Here is a 19087-nt window from a genome sequence, read left to right as displayed (position 1 = left end):
TCTGTGATCTGCTGTTAGTTCACAGCAAAAACTGTGCCGTGTGCGTGTCTGCCAGAGGTCTGGGGCTGGGGATTGGTCCTCCCTCTGGGAGCCAGCAGCTGCCTTTGACAAAAAGGAGGTGAATTCACACCAGAACCTGGACAGGCCCCGCTGGATGACATGGACCAGAAAGCAGAGTCGGAGTCAGGCTCCTCTGTGCAGCATCTGCTGATTTGAAAAATCTCATGTTGCTTGATGGTTCTGTACCCGCAATTGATTCCTGTTTTTATTTGTTCTCTCCACTGTGTGGGTATGTGTTGTGCCTGAATGATGTGTGCTGCCACGTGTGTCCGTATAAATATTGTACCTTTGTGCGCATGGACCGTGTGTATGTGTGGTGTTATAGTTGTTTGTGCCCAGGGGCTGCAGGCAAAGGATAAGACAGGCTCCAGTGACCCGTATGTTACTGTCCAGGTTGGAAAGACGAAAAAAAGGACTAAAACTATCTACGGAAATCTAAACCCCGTCTGGGAGGAGAATTTCCATTTGTAAGTTATTTCTTACCCTGCTCCTAGCCCTAACTCCCTGCTGCCAGCATAGCCTTGGGTTTCCTCATCTCAGTCGCATGGTTTTGGCCACCTGGCCTAGCCCTGAGTCATCTCTCTGTCTGTCCTGGAGACTGCCAGTCCCCACGGTGCCCAGGCGCTAAGTGAGACTAGAGGAACTGGAGCAGAAGCTCTGTAGGGCCCAACTCATCTTAAGCACAGAGTACTTCTACTGAGGTCCATGGTGGTGCTGGCCCCTTTGACTGCTCTGCCTGTGTTTGGTGAGACCTGCTTTAGTTGTGGCATAAAAGACGCAGAAGCATTGTCATTCATGGCTCTCAGTCAAGCCTACAGAAGATTTGGGTGGTAGATTGGGAAGGGATGCCCCAGGCCTTGCTGTGATATTAATCTTACCCTCAGCGTGTCAGAAAACCTGTGGTTTTAGTTCTGGGGCTTTATGCCACATTAAATCTCCATCCTCACACCCCCTGGAGCTACGATCTCCGACAGGAGACCTTATCTTACCTTATCTTGGCATCTGTGATGGCCTGCTCATGCTGGAAGGACTGTGAACGCTGAAGTCCCCTCTTCTCCTAGAGGAAGAGCTTCTGGGTCAGAATTGCAGTGGGCACAGGATTGCACCACAGCTGCTCCCACGGACCCACTCATCCAACCCCAATGCTTAAGGGAGCCTTATGGAGTAGGACTGACATGGTTTGAGGAAACTATCCCATACCCAGTTCTTATCTAGTGCCCCCCAGCTGCAGCTCTCAAAGTACTCCTCATAGCCCCATTTTACACTTGGGACAACTGCGGCAGAGAGCCGGGACTTGCTAAAAGTTACCCAGTGGCAGAGCTAGGACTGGAATCTGAGTCTCTGAAGTCTTGGGCTGGATGGAGTAGGGCTGTTCTGGGTAGGCAGCAGGGAGGAGCAAGAAGGGTCTTTGCTCACTGCTCTGGGAATCTTTTTCCCTTGCAACCTGCAGCGAATGCCATAACTCCTCTGATCGGATCAAGGTCCGGGTCTGGGATGAAGACGATGACATCAAGTCTCGTGTCAAGCAGCGCTTTAAGAGGGAGTCCGACGACTTCCTGGGACAGACGATCATAGAGGTCCGAACACTGAGTGGCGAGATGGATGTCTGGTACAACCTAGGTAAATGCCCTCCCCAGAGCCCCAGCCCACCCCAGCCTCCCCTGGGCTGCAGCAGCTGGTGGCAGCATTTCCATCAAATCCAGGGGGTGGGTTCGGAGACTGATATATATAGCAATTTCCAAGCAAATCACACCTTGAAGAGCCTTTTAGAGCATAGGTGCTGACTTTTATTTTTGCTGGGGGTGGGGCTAAGATGTCCCCCCTCCCCCAGTGGCACACCCAGAGCAGAGCCAAGGGAAGCCTGTGGGGGGTAGGGGCAGATGCAGGCTGCCTGCTGTGGGCTCAGGGCTCCCTGCCCTGCTGCCCTCCTCCTGGAAGCCCTGTGCCACCATGGCGAGGTACCCCCTGCCCAGCTGGCAGCAGCAGGGGGAACAACTCCATGTCACTGCCTCTGCTGCTGCCAGATCGGCAGGGGTACCTTGCCATGGTGGTGCAGCAAGTGCAGGGCTCCCAGGGGGACAGCAGCAAGGCAGGGAGCCCCAAGGCCACAGTGGACAGCCCTCATCCACCCCCACCCTGTGCACAAATCTGGGGGGTACCTGCCCCCCCACACCTCCGTGGCAGTGCATGCAGCAGGGGGAAGCCATCCCACCTCACCTTAGACAAGCTGCCTGTGGCTCTGTCCCGCTCTCTGCCCTGGTCCCAGGTCCCACGTACTGCCTTGGCTGGGCAGCACCCCCAGGCCCAGCCCCTGCCTCACTCCATCCCTCACCACAGGGGCCTCAACCTGAACCCCCCCTGTAGACTTACCTGCAGGCAGCTGGGGGAGTCACTCTCCACCATTGCCTGAGGCTGTATTCCTGGCCACGTGCACATATGCATGTGCACACGTGTACATGGTGCCCCTGCGTCCCACTGCCCTGAGCCCCTTGCAAGCTGGACCTCGGCCAGCCTGCAAGGGGAAACCCACCATGCCCTGCATTTTTCTATGGTAAATGGAAAACCTGGATCACTGCACAATATTGGGAATCCGGGACAAATTCTATCCCGCAGTCATGCAGCCCAGGACCGAGACTGGAAGTTCCCATTTTGGGACTGTCCCATGCAGTTAGGGATGGGTGATCACCCTACCCTCTTCCCAAGGTGGGGTGGGGCCAAGACTCCCACATACTCTATGTTTCAGAGTTAAACACTGTAGGGCTGATTATTGCCACTTATTATTCACCGTGTAGATGTGATTTATTACCTTATGTATTTATTAGCACATCACTGTACTATCAGGTGGGTCAAAGATTCCTAATGGTTAGTTAATGATAATACTGAGCTCACCTGTGGCGCTTCTCACATCATTTGATGTCCAAGCACTTTACAAAGCAGGTCAATGGCATGATCCCTGGTTTCACAGACAGGGAAACAGAGGCACGGGGCAGGGCAATGATTCAGGTTTTGGATGAATTTGTGTCTCCTGAGTTCCCATGCAGCATTCTAGCCACTAGGTAAAACTTCTTCCCCATATGTGTATGACAATAGCACCTAGAAGCTTTGTTGTGCTCGGTGCTGTACATACACGGAGTGAGAGAGTCCTGGGCCAGAGAGCTCGCACTCTAAATAGACCGGGCAGACAAAGGAAGTAGTATTGTCCTGCTTTATAGATGGGGAAACTGAGGCACAGAGCAGGGCAGGGAAGCCAGTTCGTATAAGTTGCAGACCTCTCCTTTACCCCCGCGGCTGTTCTCCACAGTGCTTTTCTCTCCTCTGGGGAGGCCCATAAAGAACCTCCTGTTTGTCCGTTTCCCTCCCTCCTCTCAGACAAGCGGACGGACAAGTCGGCCGTGTCTGGAGCCATCCGGCTTCACATCAGCGTGGAAATAAAGGGGGAGGAGAAGGTGGCTCCATACCATGTGCAGTACACGTGCCTACATGAGGTGAGTGGGGAGGGCCTGTCCCCGGTGCCCGGAGGGGCAGGTTGGTGAGCTTGGAGAATGACATCCTACAATGGCCAACCCAGCATGGCAGTAGCTGAGGATGCTTCTGCCAAGCCCTGCCTCACGTCTGTGCCTCTGCTGTAGCCCAAGAGCCTGGATATAAAGGCACAAAGGGCTAGTATACCTTGTCCCCATCACCAGAGCATCCCTTTCCCTTACAGTCTTCATGTCTGAGTGCCTGCGCGCAACAAGGTGACACGGGGCCTCTGATATAATTTGGGGGTCAGGAATCCCCACCACTCACACCGGCCCCTAGTTTAAGCCCCCTCCACTGCACCCCTAAAGGATCTGCTCTGTCCCCTGCCCAGAACCTCTTCCACTTCGTGACGGACTTACAAAACAACGGGGTGGTGAAGATCCCCGACGCCAAGGGGGATGATGCCTGGAAGGTGTACTTCGATGAGACAGCCCAGGAGATCGTGGATGAGTTTGCCATGCGGTACGGGGTGGAGTCCATCTACCAGGCCATGACGTGAGTCTCTGCCCTTTTTCCCCCTGTCTATCTGAGGGTGATTAGGGAAGGGTGGGTAAATGGCACACTGGTGGACCAGATCCTCAGCTGGGGCTGGGAGGGCAGCTCCATTGAAAATAGTGAGTGACACAGTTTTACATCAGGCAGACACATGGGACCTACAGAGATCCCCCTTCCCTTCTGCTTCATTAAGTGGTTGGTGAGTCACTCGGGTACCCTGGGAAGGGTCGTGCTGTTGTGATGGTACAGGGTTGTCTGCACCACACAGGCCCTCTAAAACCCCCAACCTGTGCCCTGCACACACAGCCCCCTACCCCATAGACCCATGCACCACATGCCTTAACTTCTACCCCCTCCTGATACATACAGCTCTTAAAGTTAACACACACGGATCTTGGATTGGCCTCCTCAGTATTGCTCAGACTGACCGATGACTCCCCTGCGACTTGGAAGACTCGTCCACCTATCGAGGGACTGCCACCACACACACACACACACACACACACACACACACACACACACACACACTGCAAAGTGAACCTCATGGCCCACAGCCTACTCACACATGCCCCTTAGATGCTGTGCACACATACGCTCCATACCACCCCGCTTCCATAATACTGCCATTTACTGGGTCAGACCACAGGTCCATCTTGTGCCATATCCTGTGTCAGTGGCAGAGAGTGGATGCTGAAAGGGAGAGTGAATTAGCTATGACCGTGGTTTTTTCCACTGTTCCTCTCTCCCTTGCAGCCTCTAGTATTTAAGATCTAGGAAGTTCTAATTCAGAAGCTGTATCCCTAAATCCCAGGCTCAATAGCCACTTCCATCATACATGCTCTACAAAGCACGCTGTAATCCATCATTGTATACACCCATTTACCCCATATAGCCCCTTCCAACATCCCCCAGTGTACACTGAATGCATATATACCCCCTCCCTACTTCTCTGACTCATCCACACAACATACTATCTCTACACCGCGCCCTGTGTACACCTCACCCTAGACCCCTCTCATGTACAAACCTCACCACACCATTTGTGAAACAGCTCCAGCAGCCTGGACCCTGTGCGGCCTCAGTGCGCTCACTCTGCAGGATGGATTTCAGCCTCTCATCCCTTCCCTTTCAGCCACTTTGCCTGCCTGTCCTCTAAATACATGTGTCCCGGAGTGCCGGCAGTGATGAGCACCCTGCTCGCCAACATCAACGCTTACTATGCACATACCACTGCCTCCACCAACGTGTCTGCCTCCGACCGCTTTGCTGCTTCCAATTTCGGGGTAAGTCCTATGGTGCGTAAAACTCTCTTTCCTATTTCTCTCTTCTCTTTGGGGCGGGGGTGCATGGTAGATAGAGCCGTGCAAAGACACCGCCACCAGAAGGCGGATACTTCCAATTGGACCATCCCATTAAAAACAACAGGCTATCTTTCTTGGAAAATTGGCAGCAATTTGGCTTGAATGCACACAATTTTGCTTAAAAAGGAAAAAAAAAAAAAAAGCCAAGTGTGACATTTGTGAAATTAGGCCCATTTGTGCCCTGCGGGTGGCAGTCACCAGGAAAAAATACGTTGAAATTCACACATTTGAAGCCAAATTTTTTTTTTAAGCCACTCATGGAGCAAAAAATGTCACCATCGTCACCTGCAGACAATCAGCAACACTTTTGCCAAAATCCCGTGGGAATTTTGCACGGCCCTGGTAGTTCTGGATGGAACCTGAAGCCAGAGCAAACTTGTCTGGTTTTTTGGGTCTGGATGGATCCCCAAACTCCCCGTCACGTAGCCAATTTGGACACTGCTGGGGGACTTTTGCCTTATGGCCCCAATCCTACTGAGACTATTGCACCGGCTTCACTTTACGCATGCTGAGAGGCCCTCTTGATGTCTGGGAGAACACTCGCGTGTGTAAAATGAAATGCGTGTGTAAGTGTCAGCAGGGATGAGACCTAAGGCCAGAAGCAAAACCAGGAAAGTTTCCACAGGTGACAGGTTAATGCCATCACGGGGTATTGTTGAGTTGAAGTGACAGGTCTTGTCTCAGCCTTGGATTCACCAGCGTAATTCTGGAGTAACCACACCAAAGTCCATGGGTTTTCTCTGGATTTACACTGGTGTAACTGAGCTGAGATCCCAGCCCTATAGCTGTCCAAAAAACACTCTGGCATATTAAACCTACACCATGCTAATCTTTGAGGCCAATCCTTAACTTTTCTTTGCTTCGTTTCTTCCCAGCTTGAACAGTGAAAACCAAGTAGCCAGTTGCACGTGTGTTTCTAGTCAGCGTCTAGGTGCCTTCGTTTCCTGTTGCCCATGCGTTGTCTGTCTGTCCCTGTGCTGGAGGGTTTGGGTTACCGACACAGCAGGGGGATGCCTAGAGCCAAGTAAACTGTATTTCTGAGTCGTGAAGTTTTTCTCTTGATCTTTAGGGTTTGTAAAAACTTTTTTTTCTTTCTCTTTTTTTAGAGAGCCTAAATTTGGGCCCTAAAGTACCCGACCAGTGTCGCTTTACCCCACTGTGTTACCCAGCGTGCCTGTCATGACCAGTTTTAAGGCGTGCTGCAACTGCTCTGTTTCGGGGACGTGCATCTGTGCACTCTGCAAAAACTGGTCTTACTGTCTCTTGCAGGCCAATGATACGAAGGTTTGCGGTAGCAAATGCAGGCTGTGGGCTAGCCTGAGCTCACACCAAGAGGAGGGGGTGTGTTAGCTGCACCGCTCTGCACGTCAGCCTGTGCCCAACACCTGACTTTCTGATGTAGCCCCCATGCCTTCACCCCTGCAGCAAGAGGATTACCATGCCCTCCTGCTCCAGCCTCCCTTGGCATGCTGTGACCCAGTGAATGTCCCACTGTTTAAGGGGACATTCTTGCCTCTTCAGGGAGACAGTGTCACCCTCTCACTCCTGTGGGCCTAAACCCAAGGTGTGGGCCTAAGGAAGACTTTCTGGCTTCCTTGCACAGTTGTGTTGCTGGTCACATATGGAGCAGAAATTAGGGCCAGAGGGGACTAAAGGCCATCCCCTCCTGCCAGGCATGAACGTATCCTTGACCTAGGCCCAGTTCTGCCTTGAGGCGCTGAGAGCAGCATTTCCCAGCAGGTGCTCAGTACCGCACAGAAGCCGGCCCTTTGCTATACTGGGCCTGGGAAAGCTGCCAGTACCAACAGGCAAAACTGGAGCAGTTGCTTCTCTTAGTCAACCTGCCGAGCTGGGGGAGAATCGGGCCTGCACCAAGGGCTGCCACAGGTGAAGCAGGGGCACAGCACTGACTGTGACCTGTAGCATCCGATATGCCCTTTTGTGCCAGGGTGGGTAGCCACAGAGACTTGGGTCTCTGGCAAAGCCCTTTGCAGGGAAGATAGCGGGATTGCCATTAGCAGGTCCCATTGTGTGACAGGCAGATGTCTCCAGTGACTGCTGGTCCTTGTGTGCAGGTCCAGGGTCCTGCTGGAGGAGGGCAGCGCAGCTCCTGAACGGGAAAGAGCCAAGCAAGCTCTGGCAGCCGTCAATGGGGAGCCGTGGAGTCTGCTTCGAGCCTTTCCCCACCCTGGCTGGCGGCCGAGGCAGCTTTGCTCCCTTTGTATTGAGTGTGGCTGGCGCGTGGGGAGCTGCGAAGCCCAGAGCTAACCCTGAACACTCTCGCTGAGAGCTCCTCCCTGGGGCGTACATTGAGAGCGACTCCTCTGGAGTCAGCTACCAAGGGGACCCTTATGAGTGCTAATCCAGAGTCACTCCTGAAGTGGATTAGCTAAACCGCATTACACTCCTTACAAAATAAATTCCAGGTCGGTTAAATCACTTTGGAAGCGAATTGAACGACTGCTCGGTTAGAACATCCCCACGTGCAGTTTAACTAAACCGCTGTTGATGTGCAGCTCTAGTTCATTCAGAGTCCCTTTCCCACGTGGCCCTGTGCAGAGGCACTCAGAGTAGCATGGATTTAACTCATCCACTGTCAATGTGCAGCCATCAGCCTGGCCTCAGGAAAAGCTCCTGAGCTGTGTCAGGTGGCTTGGCCCCCGTCCTTGAAGAGTTGCCGTCTGGTCTGCAGGTAGCATCCCTAAGGGAGAGGAGGGACGGACTCAGCTGCACTAGGAAGAGGATCCTCCGTGGAGGCTGCTGGATGCAGACAGCCCCTGTGGTTCTCTCCGACTCTCTAGCTCCCAGCCTACATTGCCTCCCATTGCAAGGCGGGTCTCACTGCCAACAGGGAGTGGCCTGCTAACGAGGCTGCGGTTTGCTCCAGACCTTATGCTCAAGTCTAAACCTTTCGGTTGGCTGTACCAGAGAGGTGTTGGCCTCTCTTCCACATCTTCCTCCCATCACAGTCCTGCTGAGACCCAGCCCAACCGTAGGCACTGTTCATGCAGGGGGGAGCTACAACTGGGGAAGAGGGATCAGTACTGTCAGTCCTGTCAGCCTTGCTCTGAGGATGGGGTAATGGGGGGAGGTGGGAAAGCCACCTTGGATGCCTTTCCCCCATTTACCTGGCCCCGGGGTGTGTCTCCACAGAAAGAGCGCTTCGTCAAGCTGCTGGACCAGCTGCACAATTCGCTCCGGATTGACCTGTCCATGTACCGGGTAAGGGAAGCAAAACCTACGTGGGGCAGTGACTGCTTGGGGAAATCTACCCCTCGTGGGAGCAGTGTGGTCATCCCAGCCTTTCTCAGTCCGGGGGGCGGTGGAATAAGCCTTGAACCACAGGCTCAAAGCAGGTCTGCTTCCTGGTTTGTGTCTTGGGAGTCGTCATGCAAAAGTTCAGTCTCAAGTCCCCGTTCTCCACCAAACTAAAACATCACCGTGCTGCAGTGGGGGCTGCTGATAGCTCAGGGACCCATGCAGTTGCCCAGTTCACACTGCCTACACCTGCTCTGTGCTAGGTACCACTGCCTTCCCACCACAACATGTCTCCTCATCCTTCTAGCAAGCCTCCCAGCTGTTCCCCAATCTCCTGCGGCCTTTTGTGCAAGGAAACACCTTCCAAGTGTCCAGAGCCTGCCAAGGGGTCAGAATGGCCCAGTAGATAAGATGTAGATTGGGGTCAGGAGATGTGGGGTCCAGCAGGCTCCATGCCAGGTGCGGGGAGGATTATCAGCCTAGCTGTTAGCTCTGTGGCCATGCCTAGCTGGGTGCTTCCTGCCCATTGAGACCTTCTTGCTTATGTATTCATCATGGGGCCCTCCGCTTTTCTTTCCTATTTGACAGAATAACTTCCCTGCCAGCAGCCCTGAAAGGCTACAGGACCTCAAGTCGACAGTGGATCTGTTAACCAGCATCACCTTCTTCCGAATGAAGGTAATGGCCAGGGCCCGGGTCTCTGGTTCCCTGCCCACGTGGGATGAAGAAAGACCTCCATATCTCACAGCGGAAAGCAACTCAGCCTTGACCCTCTGCTTCCCTGCTGGGGAGCTCTGGGTGGGCCATGCCAGGGGCTGATATGCAAGTTGATTTGCTTAATTAATTGCTGAACATTTGAGGAGGCAGGCATCTGTCTTAAGAAATGGCCTGTGCAAAGCATTTCCTTGTCTCTCTTCCCGGTTCTGCAGGTCCAGGAGCTACAGAGCCCTCCCCGTGCCAGCCAAGTCGTGAAGGACTGTGTGAAAGCCTGCCTCAACTCCACCTATGAATACATCTTCAACAACTGTCACGAGCTGTACAGCCGGGAGTACCAGACGGATCCTGTAAGCAGGGCGGGTGGGAGAGCTGGTCCTGGAGCCTCCATGCAGAGCTGCCATGAAGAGCTCTGCTCACGCAGCAGGAAGAGGGTGGCCGCACCAGGCCTTTGCTGTGACCTGCTGCATGGGGCATTTATGATGCCGACTTCTCCACTTCCTTCCTCCCTCCCGCCCAGTAGCCTTACACTGACTTCCTGCCCCCGCCCCAGTCTTAGTGGCCATGATCCTTTTAGATTAGCAGCTACCCTTGCTATGACTTTGGATCCAAAGCAGAATTCAGGGGTTGGTGCCCTGGCCTTGGAAAACACTGTGTCCTCCTTTGCTGTACACCCACTTTAAGGATCTGGTTCCTTTCCAGTGCTCAGGCGAGGCTTGGTAGGAAGCTGGGACTCCTGGGATGTGGACTCCTGGAAAGGGAACCCAGAAAGGACTCAGTCCTGCAGGAAATCTAGGATGCAACCGGGAGTTGAGAGCAACTCCACTCCTTGCAGTTTGGGGCCAGAGTCTCCAGGCTTCCTATATGGAGCAAGACTCAAGGATTCCTGTCTGGGGCAGGACTCAGAAATGGGTACAGGGACATGGGCCTGTATGGGCCTGAACCTAGACTGGATCCAGACCTGTGTCCGTCAGAAGCAGTCCTGCCTTGGCCATCAGGGAATGAGCTGGGAAGGAACAAGCAGGTTTGGGTCTATCTCTAATGCCCAAGCAGAGGGGAATCTAAGTCTAGAGACCATGTTGTGACCCCGTAATAACAGTCCCTGAGAGCAGCTGGGCTGTTTTCACACCTGTCTTTGACCACAGATTTCCCCTTCCTTTTATTTGGGCTTTTCTTAGACAAAGAAAGGTGAGGTGCCCCCTGAGGAGCAGGGACCCAGCATCAAGAACCTGGATTTCTGGTCCAAACTCATCACACTGATTGTCTCAATTATTGAAGAGGATAAGAACTCCTACACGCCCTGTCTGAACCAGTAAGTACCTGCATGGGGAGGGCAACATCTCCTCTGCTCCCCATAAAGCATGTGGGGAGTTGAGAGAGTCACAGAGCCTCTCGCCTTAACTGGGGGGTGTCAGCAAAGCTGAGAGCTGAGGTTGCTGGAGGATGCCACACTGGGAGCTCCAACGTAGGAGCCCCAAGAAGCCAGCGCATGGGGGCTTCCTTCTTTCCACTTGCACTGAATCCCCCGGGAAAGACAGAATTCACAGGCACATCCACGTGCCCCTGCAAGCGCTGGCAGGGGACCAGCTTCAGGATTAGAAAATGTTCTTAGTGCCAAGCAACAAACCCAAACCCTCTTGGCTCTCACGGAGCCAGATTGGGCTGAAGCGAGCATTGTCCAATCAAAATCACCAGGTTTTCTCATCTCTCTCTGGTCCTTGCTCAGAAAATAACCCCTTGACCCCTGCCCAGCTGGCAGCTGCCTTAAAACTGCCACATCTTTCTGGCAAAACTGTAGTTTCTGACCAAAGAGTTGCTTAGTCAGAGCTATCCCAGCTGGCTCCTCCAGGAAGGGAATGCTCTGTGCCAGGCCCTGCGGCTTGGCATTGATGCAGTGCCTGGGAGGGAAGATACTTCCAGCATGGGGCATCTGAGTCAGGAGCTGGAGAAGGAAGGGCAGCTGGCTGCCATTTGCACCTCATGGGACGATTCCTCTTTGGAAAATGCCAGAGACGAGGGCTGGGTGGGACAGACAGTACAAAGAGCCAGGAGGCACTATTTGTTAGAAACGAGCCTTGCCACTGGGAGGGAAGGGAAAAAATGCCTGTTTTATAGGAAGCCCCAAGAAGTGAAGTGACTTGTCCCTAGGCTAGGCTACACAGCAAGTTAGGAAGTTCCTGGGAAAATTACCCAGGAGTCCAGACTCCCAGTCGTACCGAGCACTGATTCTCCATGTGTGGGTGTGGATCTGGTGCTGTCCATACCATGTCAGGCTGGGAAGATGGTAAAGCCCGTCTGCCTGCCTTTAGGGAGCTTCTCCCTTCCGATCTGCCCAGCTCCGTGCCTGTCCCAGTAGCATAACGCAGGGGAAAATCAAAGCAGCCATTGTCAGAGCCATAATCGGTGCTGCGATGGGCACAGCTGTGCTGCTACACTGCTGGCTTGTGCCATGCCCAGCGTATAAGTCGCCTTCCCTGTGCCCTACCTGTTTGGTGCTGACTGGATGAGCACAGAAAAGCCCCAGGTGCCCGCATCTGTGTATCTGTGCTCTCCTTGGGATGTGGTGACACCAGGGAGACCAGCTTCCTCTCCCCTTGAAGCAGCTGGGTTGGAGTTTTCTTCTCTACCTGCTGCATTCGTTTAGTTTTCCTCCTTTCCTTTAATCACTGCCAGGTTCCCCCAGGAGCTGAACGTGGGCAAGATCAGTGCTGAAGTGATGTGGAACCTCTTTGCTCAGGACATGAAGTATGCAATGGAAGGTGAGTCTCCCCTTGGCTGCATTTGCCTCTTGGCAGGGGGGCACCAGCTCAGCTCATGCCAGGGTGGGGAAAAAGTGCCACCTAATCATGACAAAAAGCCATGACCACTCACAGCTAGTCCTGAGCCTCCTTGCATTAGCAGTGGAGCTGGAGCACAGTGCCTCCCGCTCCAAAAGTCATATCCTGGCTGATGAGGTAAAGGAGAATCTCTGCTAGCAGTACAGGCCCCATGCCACGCAGCTGCACGACTCTGATGCCACCAGCAGGGGGTAGTAGTGGCATATGCAGTAAGGCAGCTCACTCCAACCCTGATGGTATCAAACAGACAGTGCTGAAGAAGCAGCATCGGACACTAGGCTGAGGGCAGAGCAGAGGGCTGGAGGGAGGGGGAATAGGCCTTTCTGTTGATGTGGGGGGAGCACCTGACAGTCCTGCTCTCTGCCCCCCTCCCAGAGCATGACAAGCACCGCCTGTGCAAGAGCGCTGACTACATGAACCTGCACTTCAAGGTGAAGTGGCTCTACAATGAGTATGTGACCGAGCTGCCTTCCTTCAAGAGCCAGGTGCCTGAGTACCCTGCGTAAGTCCTTGTGCAGCAGCAGGTCATTGCAAAGAGGGGCTGCCTCCACTGCTAGAGTGTTAGTGAGGTCCCAGCAGGAGGGTGCCACCCTGGGGTGAGGGCGGTTGCCTGGCCTCTGCACTCATCCCGGCCATGCTGCATGGCTGTTTGCACACCCATGTTGAAGGTGAGGAGTGGGCGGGGTGTGGGGCACACAGGTTGCTAATTAATACATGTGAGACCAGTTTAAACCATCTGCTGCTGGACTGAAGCGTTGTGTAAGACACGATCTAGGACTGGGATTTCACTCTCAGACCCTGGAGGGGGAGGAGGATAAGATAGAAATGAATGGAGGAGCCAAGGGGGCTGTTAATATTTCTTACGCTCCCGGGTCATCAAAAGAGGCATCTCCTCCTCCTCTTCTTCCTCCTCCTCCTCCTCCTCCATTCTCTACATCAGCCCCTTTCATCCCATTCCCTGCCCACCCCTGCTTCCCTTCCCCACGAGAGGTATGGCAGGAGCCAGCAAGCCCCATCCTTGTTGGGCTCCTGGCCTCCTATGGGCAGCGGAGGGTTCGTTCCAGAGGAGCACGGTGCCTTTAAGACCGCACTGACCATACGAAGCAGTTTCCTTCGCATTGAGAGGCAGCAGAGGGGCACTGGGATCAATAGCTCTTTATAGGTAATTAAATGGCGGGGGCTGAAAGAGCTGGGCCTGCCTCCCAGCTGCCACATTGATCCTCCCCCGTGCCGTGGCATATTGGATGTGTGGAGCAAACTCAGCCAGGGTAGCGGAAGGTGGAGATGGCTCTCTGGGAAGCGGAAAATCAATAGCAGTCTGCTCTGGGTCTCTGCGAGTTGGCTTCCCACGCAGCCCTGAACCCCCTCCTGTTGCTTTCCTACTTAAGAAAGCACCATGTGAGATGCCCCCGTCTCAGCCAGGATCCTGAGGAAGTCACTGTGCTGTCTTGCTCTGATTGATTTCCCTAGAAGTCAGCGCTTGCTTTCGTCCAGCCACTAAAGGATGTGTGTCACCAGCACGTGGGTATTGGAGCCCCAGGGCCCTGCGCAGTAGAGAGCAGAGCCAGGCACCTCCCAAATTCATGGCACCCGGGGTTTTCCCCTCTCTGGCTGATAGCAGGGCTGAGGGGCAGTCGCACATGTGCTCCCCTCTCATAGAGGGGGCTTCTTGGGAGCAGGGCTCAAAACTCTCTTCAAAGGCCAGGAGCTGAGGGCTCAGGCAGGGGCCACACCGCTGAGGCCCCAGCGGGAGTGTGTGCCTGAGCTGTGCGGTCTGGGCAGAGGGCAGGCTTGCAGGGTGCTGGGGGAGGGAGCAGAGATGGAAGAGCTCTCAAGCAGTAGCAACACATAGGGGGTGTACGGGGGCGCACATGCACCCCCTGAGAGTGCCGGTGCACCCCCGATCGGCCCCACTCACCGCTTAGGTGATGGGCACGGGGGCAGGCAGGAGCGCTGGTGCCCCCCTGCAAGCACTGGCCAGGGAGCGGAGTGCCCTTGTGCTCCCGGAAGTGGCTGCGGCAATTGGCCATCTCACGATCGGCTGCGGGGGGACCCCCGCCCAGGTCGGCAGGACCAGCCATGGGGGACTCGTCCCCCCCCATCAGTGAGATTAGCCAAGGGGGGACCCCCCTGACTAAGGCGGCACCAGTCACCCATGCTCTCAAGTCTTCTGGTGAGTGCTCAGCACCTTAGGCAGGCACCTGGCGACGTAGCAGATGGTCCCTCCAGGTCAGGCTGAACTGAGGCTGAAGGCCATAACTGAGTGAGCCTAGGCACAGAGGCCTGGTTCCCCTCTTGTTCCTCCTGGTGTTGGTCAGAAATAGCTCCACACGCACGGCGGGGCATGATTCTCCTTTTGCTCACATTGAGCTTCAGTGCAGCTGGCCTGAGTTATCCAGGTGTGAACGATGAAACAGGCTTGGTGGGACTGGGGGAGGCAGGCAGCTGAGGAGCAGTGGTCCAGCAGGTTTGGCGGCAGTGGCACCAAGCCAGACCCAGCGCTGGATCCCCGAGAGCATCTCTGGCGCAGGACCTTGCCTCTCCCTCTGCGCAATCCGTCTGGGAGGACGGGGAGGATGCCCCGTGGGGGGATTGCCCATCACATTCAACCGGCTCAGTTTCCCTTCTCCGGCTTTGGGTTGTTGGAGCATGCCGTGCCCCCAAGGATCTCTCTGCTCCCCTGCCTGCACCTTCCCTGTCTTTCTCTTCCAGGTGGTTTGAGCCTTTTGTTATCCAGTGGCTGGATGAGAACGAGGAGGTGTCCCGGGATTTCCTGCACGGAGCACTGGAGAGGGACAAGAAGGACGGGGTAGGGACAGAGCTGACAAGTGGCACTTTACACATTACCACCCCCCCCACACACACACACACCCCTCCAAGCCTGACTCCGCACTCATGCTAGCGGGGCATGAGAGTGGACCCTAGGATTCCTGCCCTGTGTCTGGGGCCTGTGTTTTATATACAACCTGAGATCCACTCAAGGTCTCTTTTCTTACAAATGAGCTGGATTTGGCCAAATCCTGACATGCCAAAGCCACCACCAGCTTTGCAGACAGCATAGCTATTCCACTAGAAACTGTATCCACGGGGATTAGAAGCCATCAATCCTCCTTGCCTGCCTTGCCTTGCAAAGGCGAAGGGGCTTCAGTGCCAGGTAATAGGCACTTTAGCAAAAGCAGTGATAGATGGGGACAAGATCTGATGCAGCCTGGGCCCCTGGACAGGAGCAAACCCCATGCCCCAGAAGTCAGAGCTAGTTCCTCTCTGTTTGAGGCCAGTGCTAATGGGGTCTGGCAGGGCCGTGTGGTGAGAGGGAACCTCAGAGTGTTATTTCCAATCATCCACGCCAATGAGAAAGCAGCAAGAGGCTGGTAAGAGCCAGCCAGGGGCTTGGAGATGTGGCATCTCAGGGGGAGCAGGGAACAGAATCAGGAGCCTGGACTCTGTCAGGTACCTGGGATGGAGGCAAGATGTCCACTCCCTGGGACATAGGGATGTGCCTGGAAAGTATCCCGTCTTTTATGTTCTGCTTCTCTGTTTGCCACCCCAAAACGCCCCGCCTCAGTTCCAGCAAACGTCTGAGCACGCGCTCTTCTCCTGCTCCGTGGTGGACGTCTTCTCCCAGCTGAACCAGAGCTTCGAGATCATCAAGAAGCTGGAGTGCCCTGACCCGCAGATTGTGGGGCACTACATGCGGAGGTTTGCCAAGGTAGGGAGTCCAGCAAGGGGAGGGATGGGGTAGGTTAGTCCTGGTCTGGCGCGGTCCTTGTTGTGACTCTCTCTGTGTCCCGAGGAGCAGAGATCCCCAATCTCTATAGAACAACAGGAGCAAAGGCCTTGGTTAGACCAGCTTCCCACTCAACCACCCATGCTCTGTGGCTGCATGGTTGTAGGTGGCCCTCACCTTAACCTCTCTGCTACAAGTGCAGGGCACTTGGGATGGCAGCGTCCCCATGTAGAGAAGAGCGAGGACTGAGCTGTAACGTCTGCAAAGATGACACTTAGCTGAGGCTGCTGAGCCCAGATAGGCCCGGGGGCTCCTGTCGGCCGTGTAGCTCCTAGGTGACTCCTGAATTGGGAGTCCCTCCACTGACTTCCATGGACTCACCCCAGTGTGGAAGGTCGAGCCTTGCTTGTACAGTCTAGTGAAGCCAACTCAGCTCTCTGTGTCCCAGCCAGGGCTAAGCAGCTGTGGCGTGAGCGCATCATGCTGGGGTGGCGGGGAGGACAGGAGGAGTGGGCAGCAGATGGTGCCAATTAGGACAGCCTGTGTCCTGGGCTAGCTGGGGGTGGCTGCGCCAGAGGGCCTCCTGCCCAGGGTCTCAGCTCTGCCTCTGCAGCAGCAGGGGAGGTGCAGAAGGGGAGATCCATGTCATGTCTACCAGAGTTGTGGGGGACCATGAGTGGGAAGTGGGGGATGATGTATCCACCAGAAGCTCTGGAGCATCATGAACAACATGAACAGAGACAGATTTGCTCTGCTCCAGGACCTCTGTCCCATGTGACTCTGTCTGAGGCTGCCTGGGCCCAGGCCGACATGGAGACAGGATTTCAGACTAAGCGAATCCAGCTGTCACAGTCTTGCTTCTTTCTGCTTCTCTTCCCTTGCTGTCCTGTCCTGTCTCCTCTTCCTGCTCTCGCTGCTCCTTCGTTCCTCTCTGCCCATGCCACCTGCCTGCAGACCATCAGCAACGTGTTGCTGCAGTACGCCGAGATCATCTCTAAAGATTTTGCCTTACACTGCTCCAAGGAGAAAGAGAAAGTGGTGATGTATCCTCCTCCTTCTGCTGCATCTCCCTTCTCTCTTATCCTCTGACTGGCCCTGACTGGTGGGGCCAGCTCCTGGCTTGCTGTCCCCACACTGCTAGCCGGCACCACCATTAGATCCCTCCAGGAATCGAGGAGAGCCCCTCTCTGCAGTGCCTCGGGCCCTACCTACACCCCCTGCTCTAGTTTCTCTCCATTTCTTGAGAGCAGGATAAATCTCTGCCACTGGGGAGCTGCTCCCAGGTCCTCTGGGACTCTAGGGCACCTCACCCCACTGCAAATCCCTGCAGCGCCCCTTGCCTTAGAACAGGATCCAGCTCCAGACCTGAACCAAACAGCTGAGATGCAGGGGCCCTTGGATCTGTGCTGGTTTCTGGACTTGGCAGCTGGTCCCCTCTCTTTCCAGGGGGCTGAACTTCAGTTCCCACAATTACTCACCCCAAGACTTCAAGGAGCTTTGGATCTGCACCAGGCCTGGGCTCCCACTTGGCAGCAACCAGCCAGGGAGATGGGGTACATTGCCCCTGGAATATGCACACATTCATTGACATTCATTCTTGGGCACCAACTCCATCCTTTAGAAACAGCCTGGCTTGCCCAGGCACACACGCCATGCCACACAAATCATGCACTCACTCCTGAGCATAGTTGTGTAAGGCCTAGGCAGGATATGGACCAGTGAGACTCGCCTCTTCCTGCTGCAGAAGCGGCCTGATGTTCTTATTGAAGCAGGCGTCAGTCAGGAGTAACCCCACAAGGTCCATGGAGCGATGGTGGTTCAAAGCTGGGCTAATGGAGAGCAGAGTCCCTTGAACTGCAGGATGTCCCTGGGCCAAGGTCTGGTGTAAAGTGCAATGGTAGAAATCTGGAGTCACCCCATAGACTTGGATATGACTAGCAGGCCTCCCTTTCCTTGACACCAGGCCATCCAGCAGTGACAGCTCTCCTGTCTGACCCGCTATGATACGTATGGACTTCACCATTGGCCTCCTGATGCTTTATGTCAGCGATAGAGTTAGCCCACTGTTTAAAATGGCAGCCTCCAAGGGCCGGGCTGTCAAGTGTTCAATACCCACACATGGAGCTAAGTTCCCTAAAGTACTCAGCTCCCAACACAGGCCTGGCTGCCTGGAAGAGCCAGTCCTTGGTGCCCTGCTCTCAGAACAGGCAGGCCTGGCCCCTTCCTGCCTGTCATACCCAGGGTATGCCCCACACCACACACAGTGAGGCAGGAGGCGGAGGCCGGGCACACGGTTCAGGAACTCCTGGAGAATGCGGACCGAGTTGCACCAGGTCCCCATGAATGGAGTGGCTCGCTGGGCCCAGAGCTACCCACGTCCCGCTGTGGAGATCCCTGCGGGCTGCGCAATCTTGCCCATCACTTGGAAACGAACTGCATGTATTTCCCTGCCCTCCCCACACCTGTGTGCACGTACACTGTCAGGAATGGTAGAATCATAGAAAATGAGGGTTGGAAGGGGCCTCGGGAGGTTATCTAGGCAGGAGAAATACCCTGACCGAGCTGATGCAATTAAAACGGCACTGTGTCCAATTTGTCTACATCCTTTCTGTAGTGGGGGGCCCAAAACTGGACACAATGTTTCAGTGCTGAATAGAAGGGAATAATCACTTCCCTCGATCTGCTAGCAACACTGCTACTAATGCAGCCCCGTGTACTATAAGCCTTCCTTGCAACGCGGGCGCACAGTCGGCTCATTTCCAGGAATCCAGGACTATCCCCTAGAAACAGAAGCAGAACTGCGGCACTGGGTGTCAGGAGATGCCAGTCTTCCCCTTCCCTGCCACTGACTTGAGGAGCCCCAGGGTCTCACCCCAGCCCGACTTGCCGCTGGGACCTAGATCCTAACATGCTGTATGCTGGATCCCAGAGATGCTGGTGCCCCCCAAAAAACACTAGTGAATCAGTGAACACTTCAAGGGGCCTGGTGGGGGCCTAGGGCTTGGGTTGGCACCAGAGCCTTGACTTCTGTGCAGGCATGTGGGTATGCAGCATGCTGCCAGGGTACTGGAGTGAGCTCTGAGCTGTGACAGCAGCTTGGGCCTCAGCACAGC

General features: G+C 54.8%; 1 protein-coding gene across 1 annotated transcript in view; it reads left to right on the top strand.

Moving 5' to 3' along the window:
- The window catches only part of UNC13A (unc-13 homolog A), a 104154-nt gene that overhangs the window by 54033 nt on the left and 31034 nt on the right, over positions 1-19087 (top strand). Inside the window, exons 18-31 of the mRNA XM_090028008.1 lie at positions 386-527; positions 1511-1680; positions 3430-3545; positions 3914-4077; positions 5210-5372; positions 8592-8660; positions 9285-9374; positions 9626-9760; positions 10589-10722; positions 12084-12169; positions 12623-12749; positions 14960-15056; positions 15813-15956; positions 16929-17012. Coding sequence (XP_089884134.1) covers positions 386-527; positions 1511-1680; positions 3430-3545; positions 3914-4077; positions 5210-5372; positions 8592-8660; positions 9285-9374; positions 9626-9760; positions 10589-10722; positions 12084-12169; positions 12623-12749; positions 14960-15056; positions 15813-15956; positions 16929-17012 — 1721 coding nt within the window. The remainder of the gene's footprint in view (positions 1-385; positions 528-1510; positions 1681-3429; positions 3546-3913; positions 4078-5209; positions 5373-8591; positions 8661-9284; positions 9375-9625; positions 9761-10588; positions 10723-12083; positions 12170-12622; positions 12750-14959; positions 15057-15812; positions 15957-16928; positions 17013-19087) is intronic.

This window comes from Crocodylus siamensis, chromosome 14 (assembly GCF_052110815.1).
Source record: "Crocodylus siamensis isolate JL-2025a chromosome 14, ASM5211081v1, whole genome shotgun sequence".
Taxonomy (NCBI): domain Eukaryota; kingdom Metazoa; phylum Chordata; order Crocodylia; family Crocodylidae; genus Crocodylus; species Crocodylus siamensis.
Note: the sequence above shows the minus strand (reverse complement) of the source record. Positions and strands in the feature narration are given on the sequence as shown.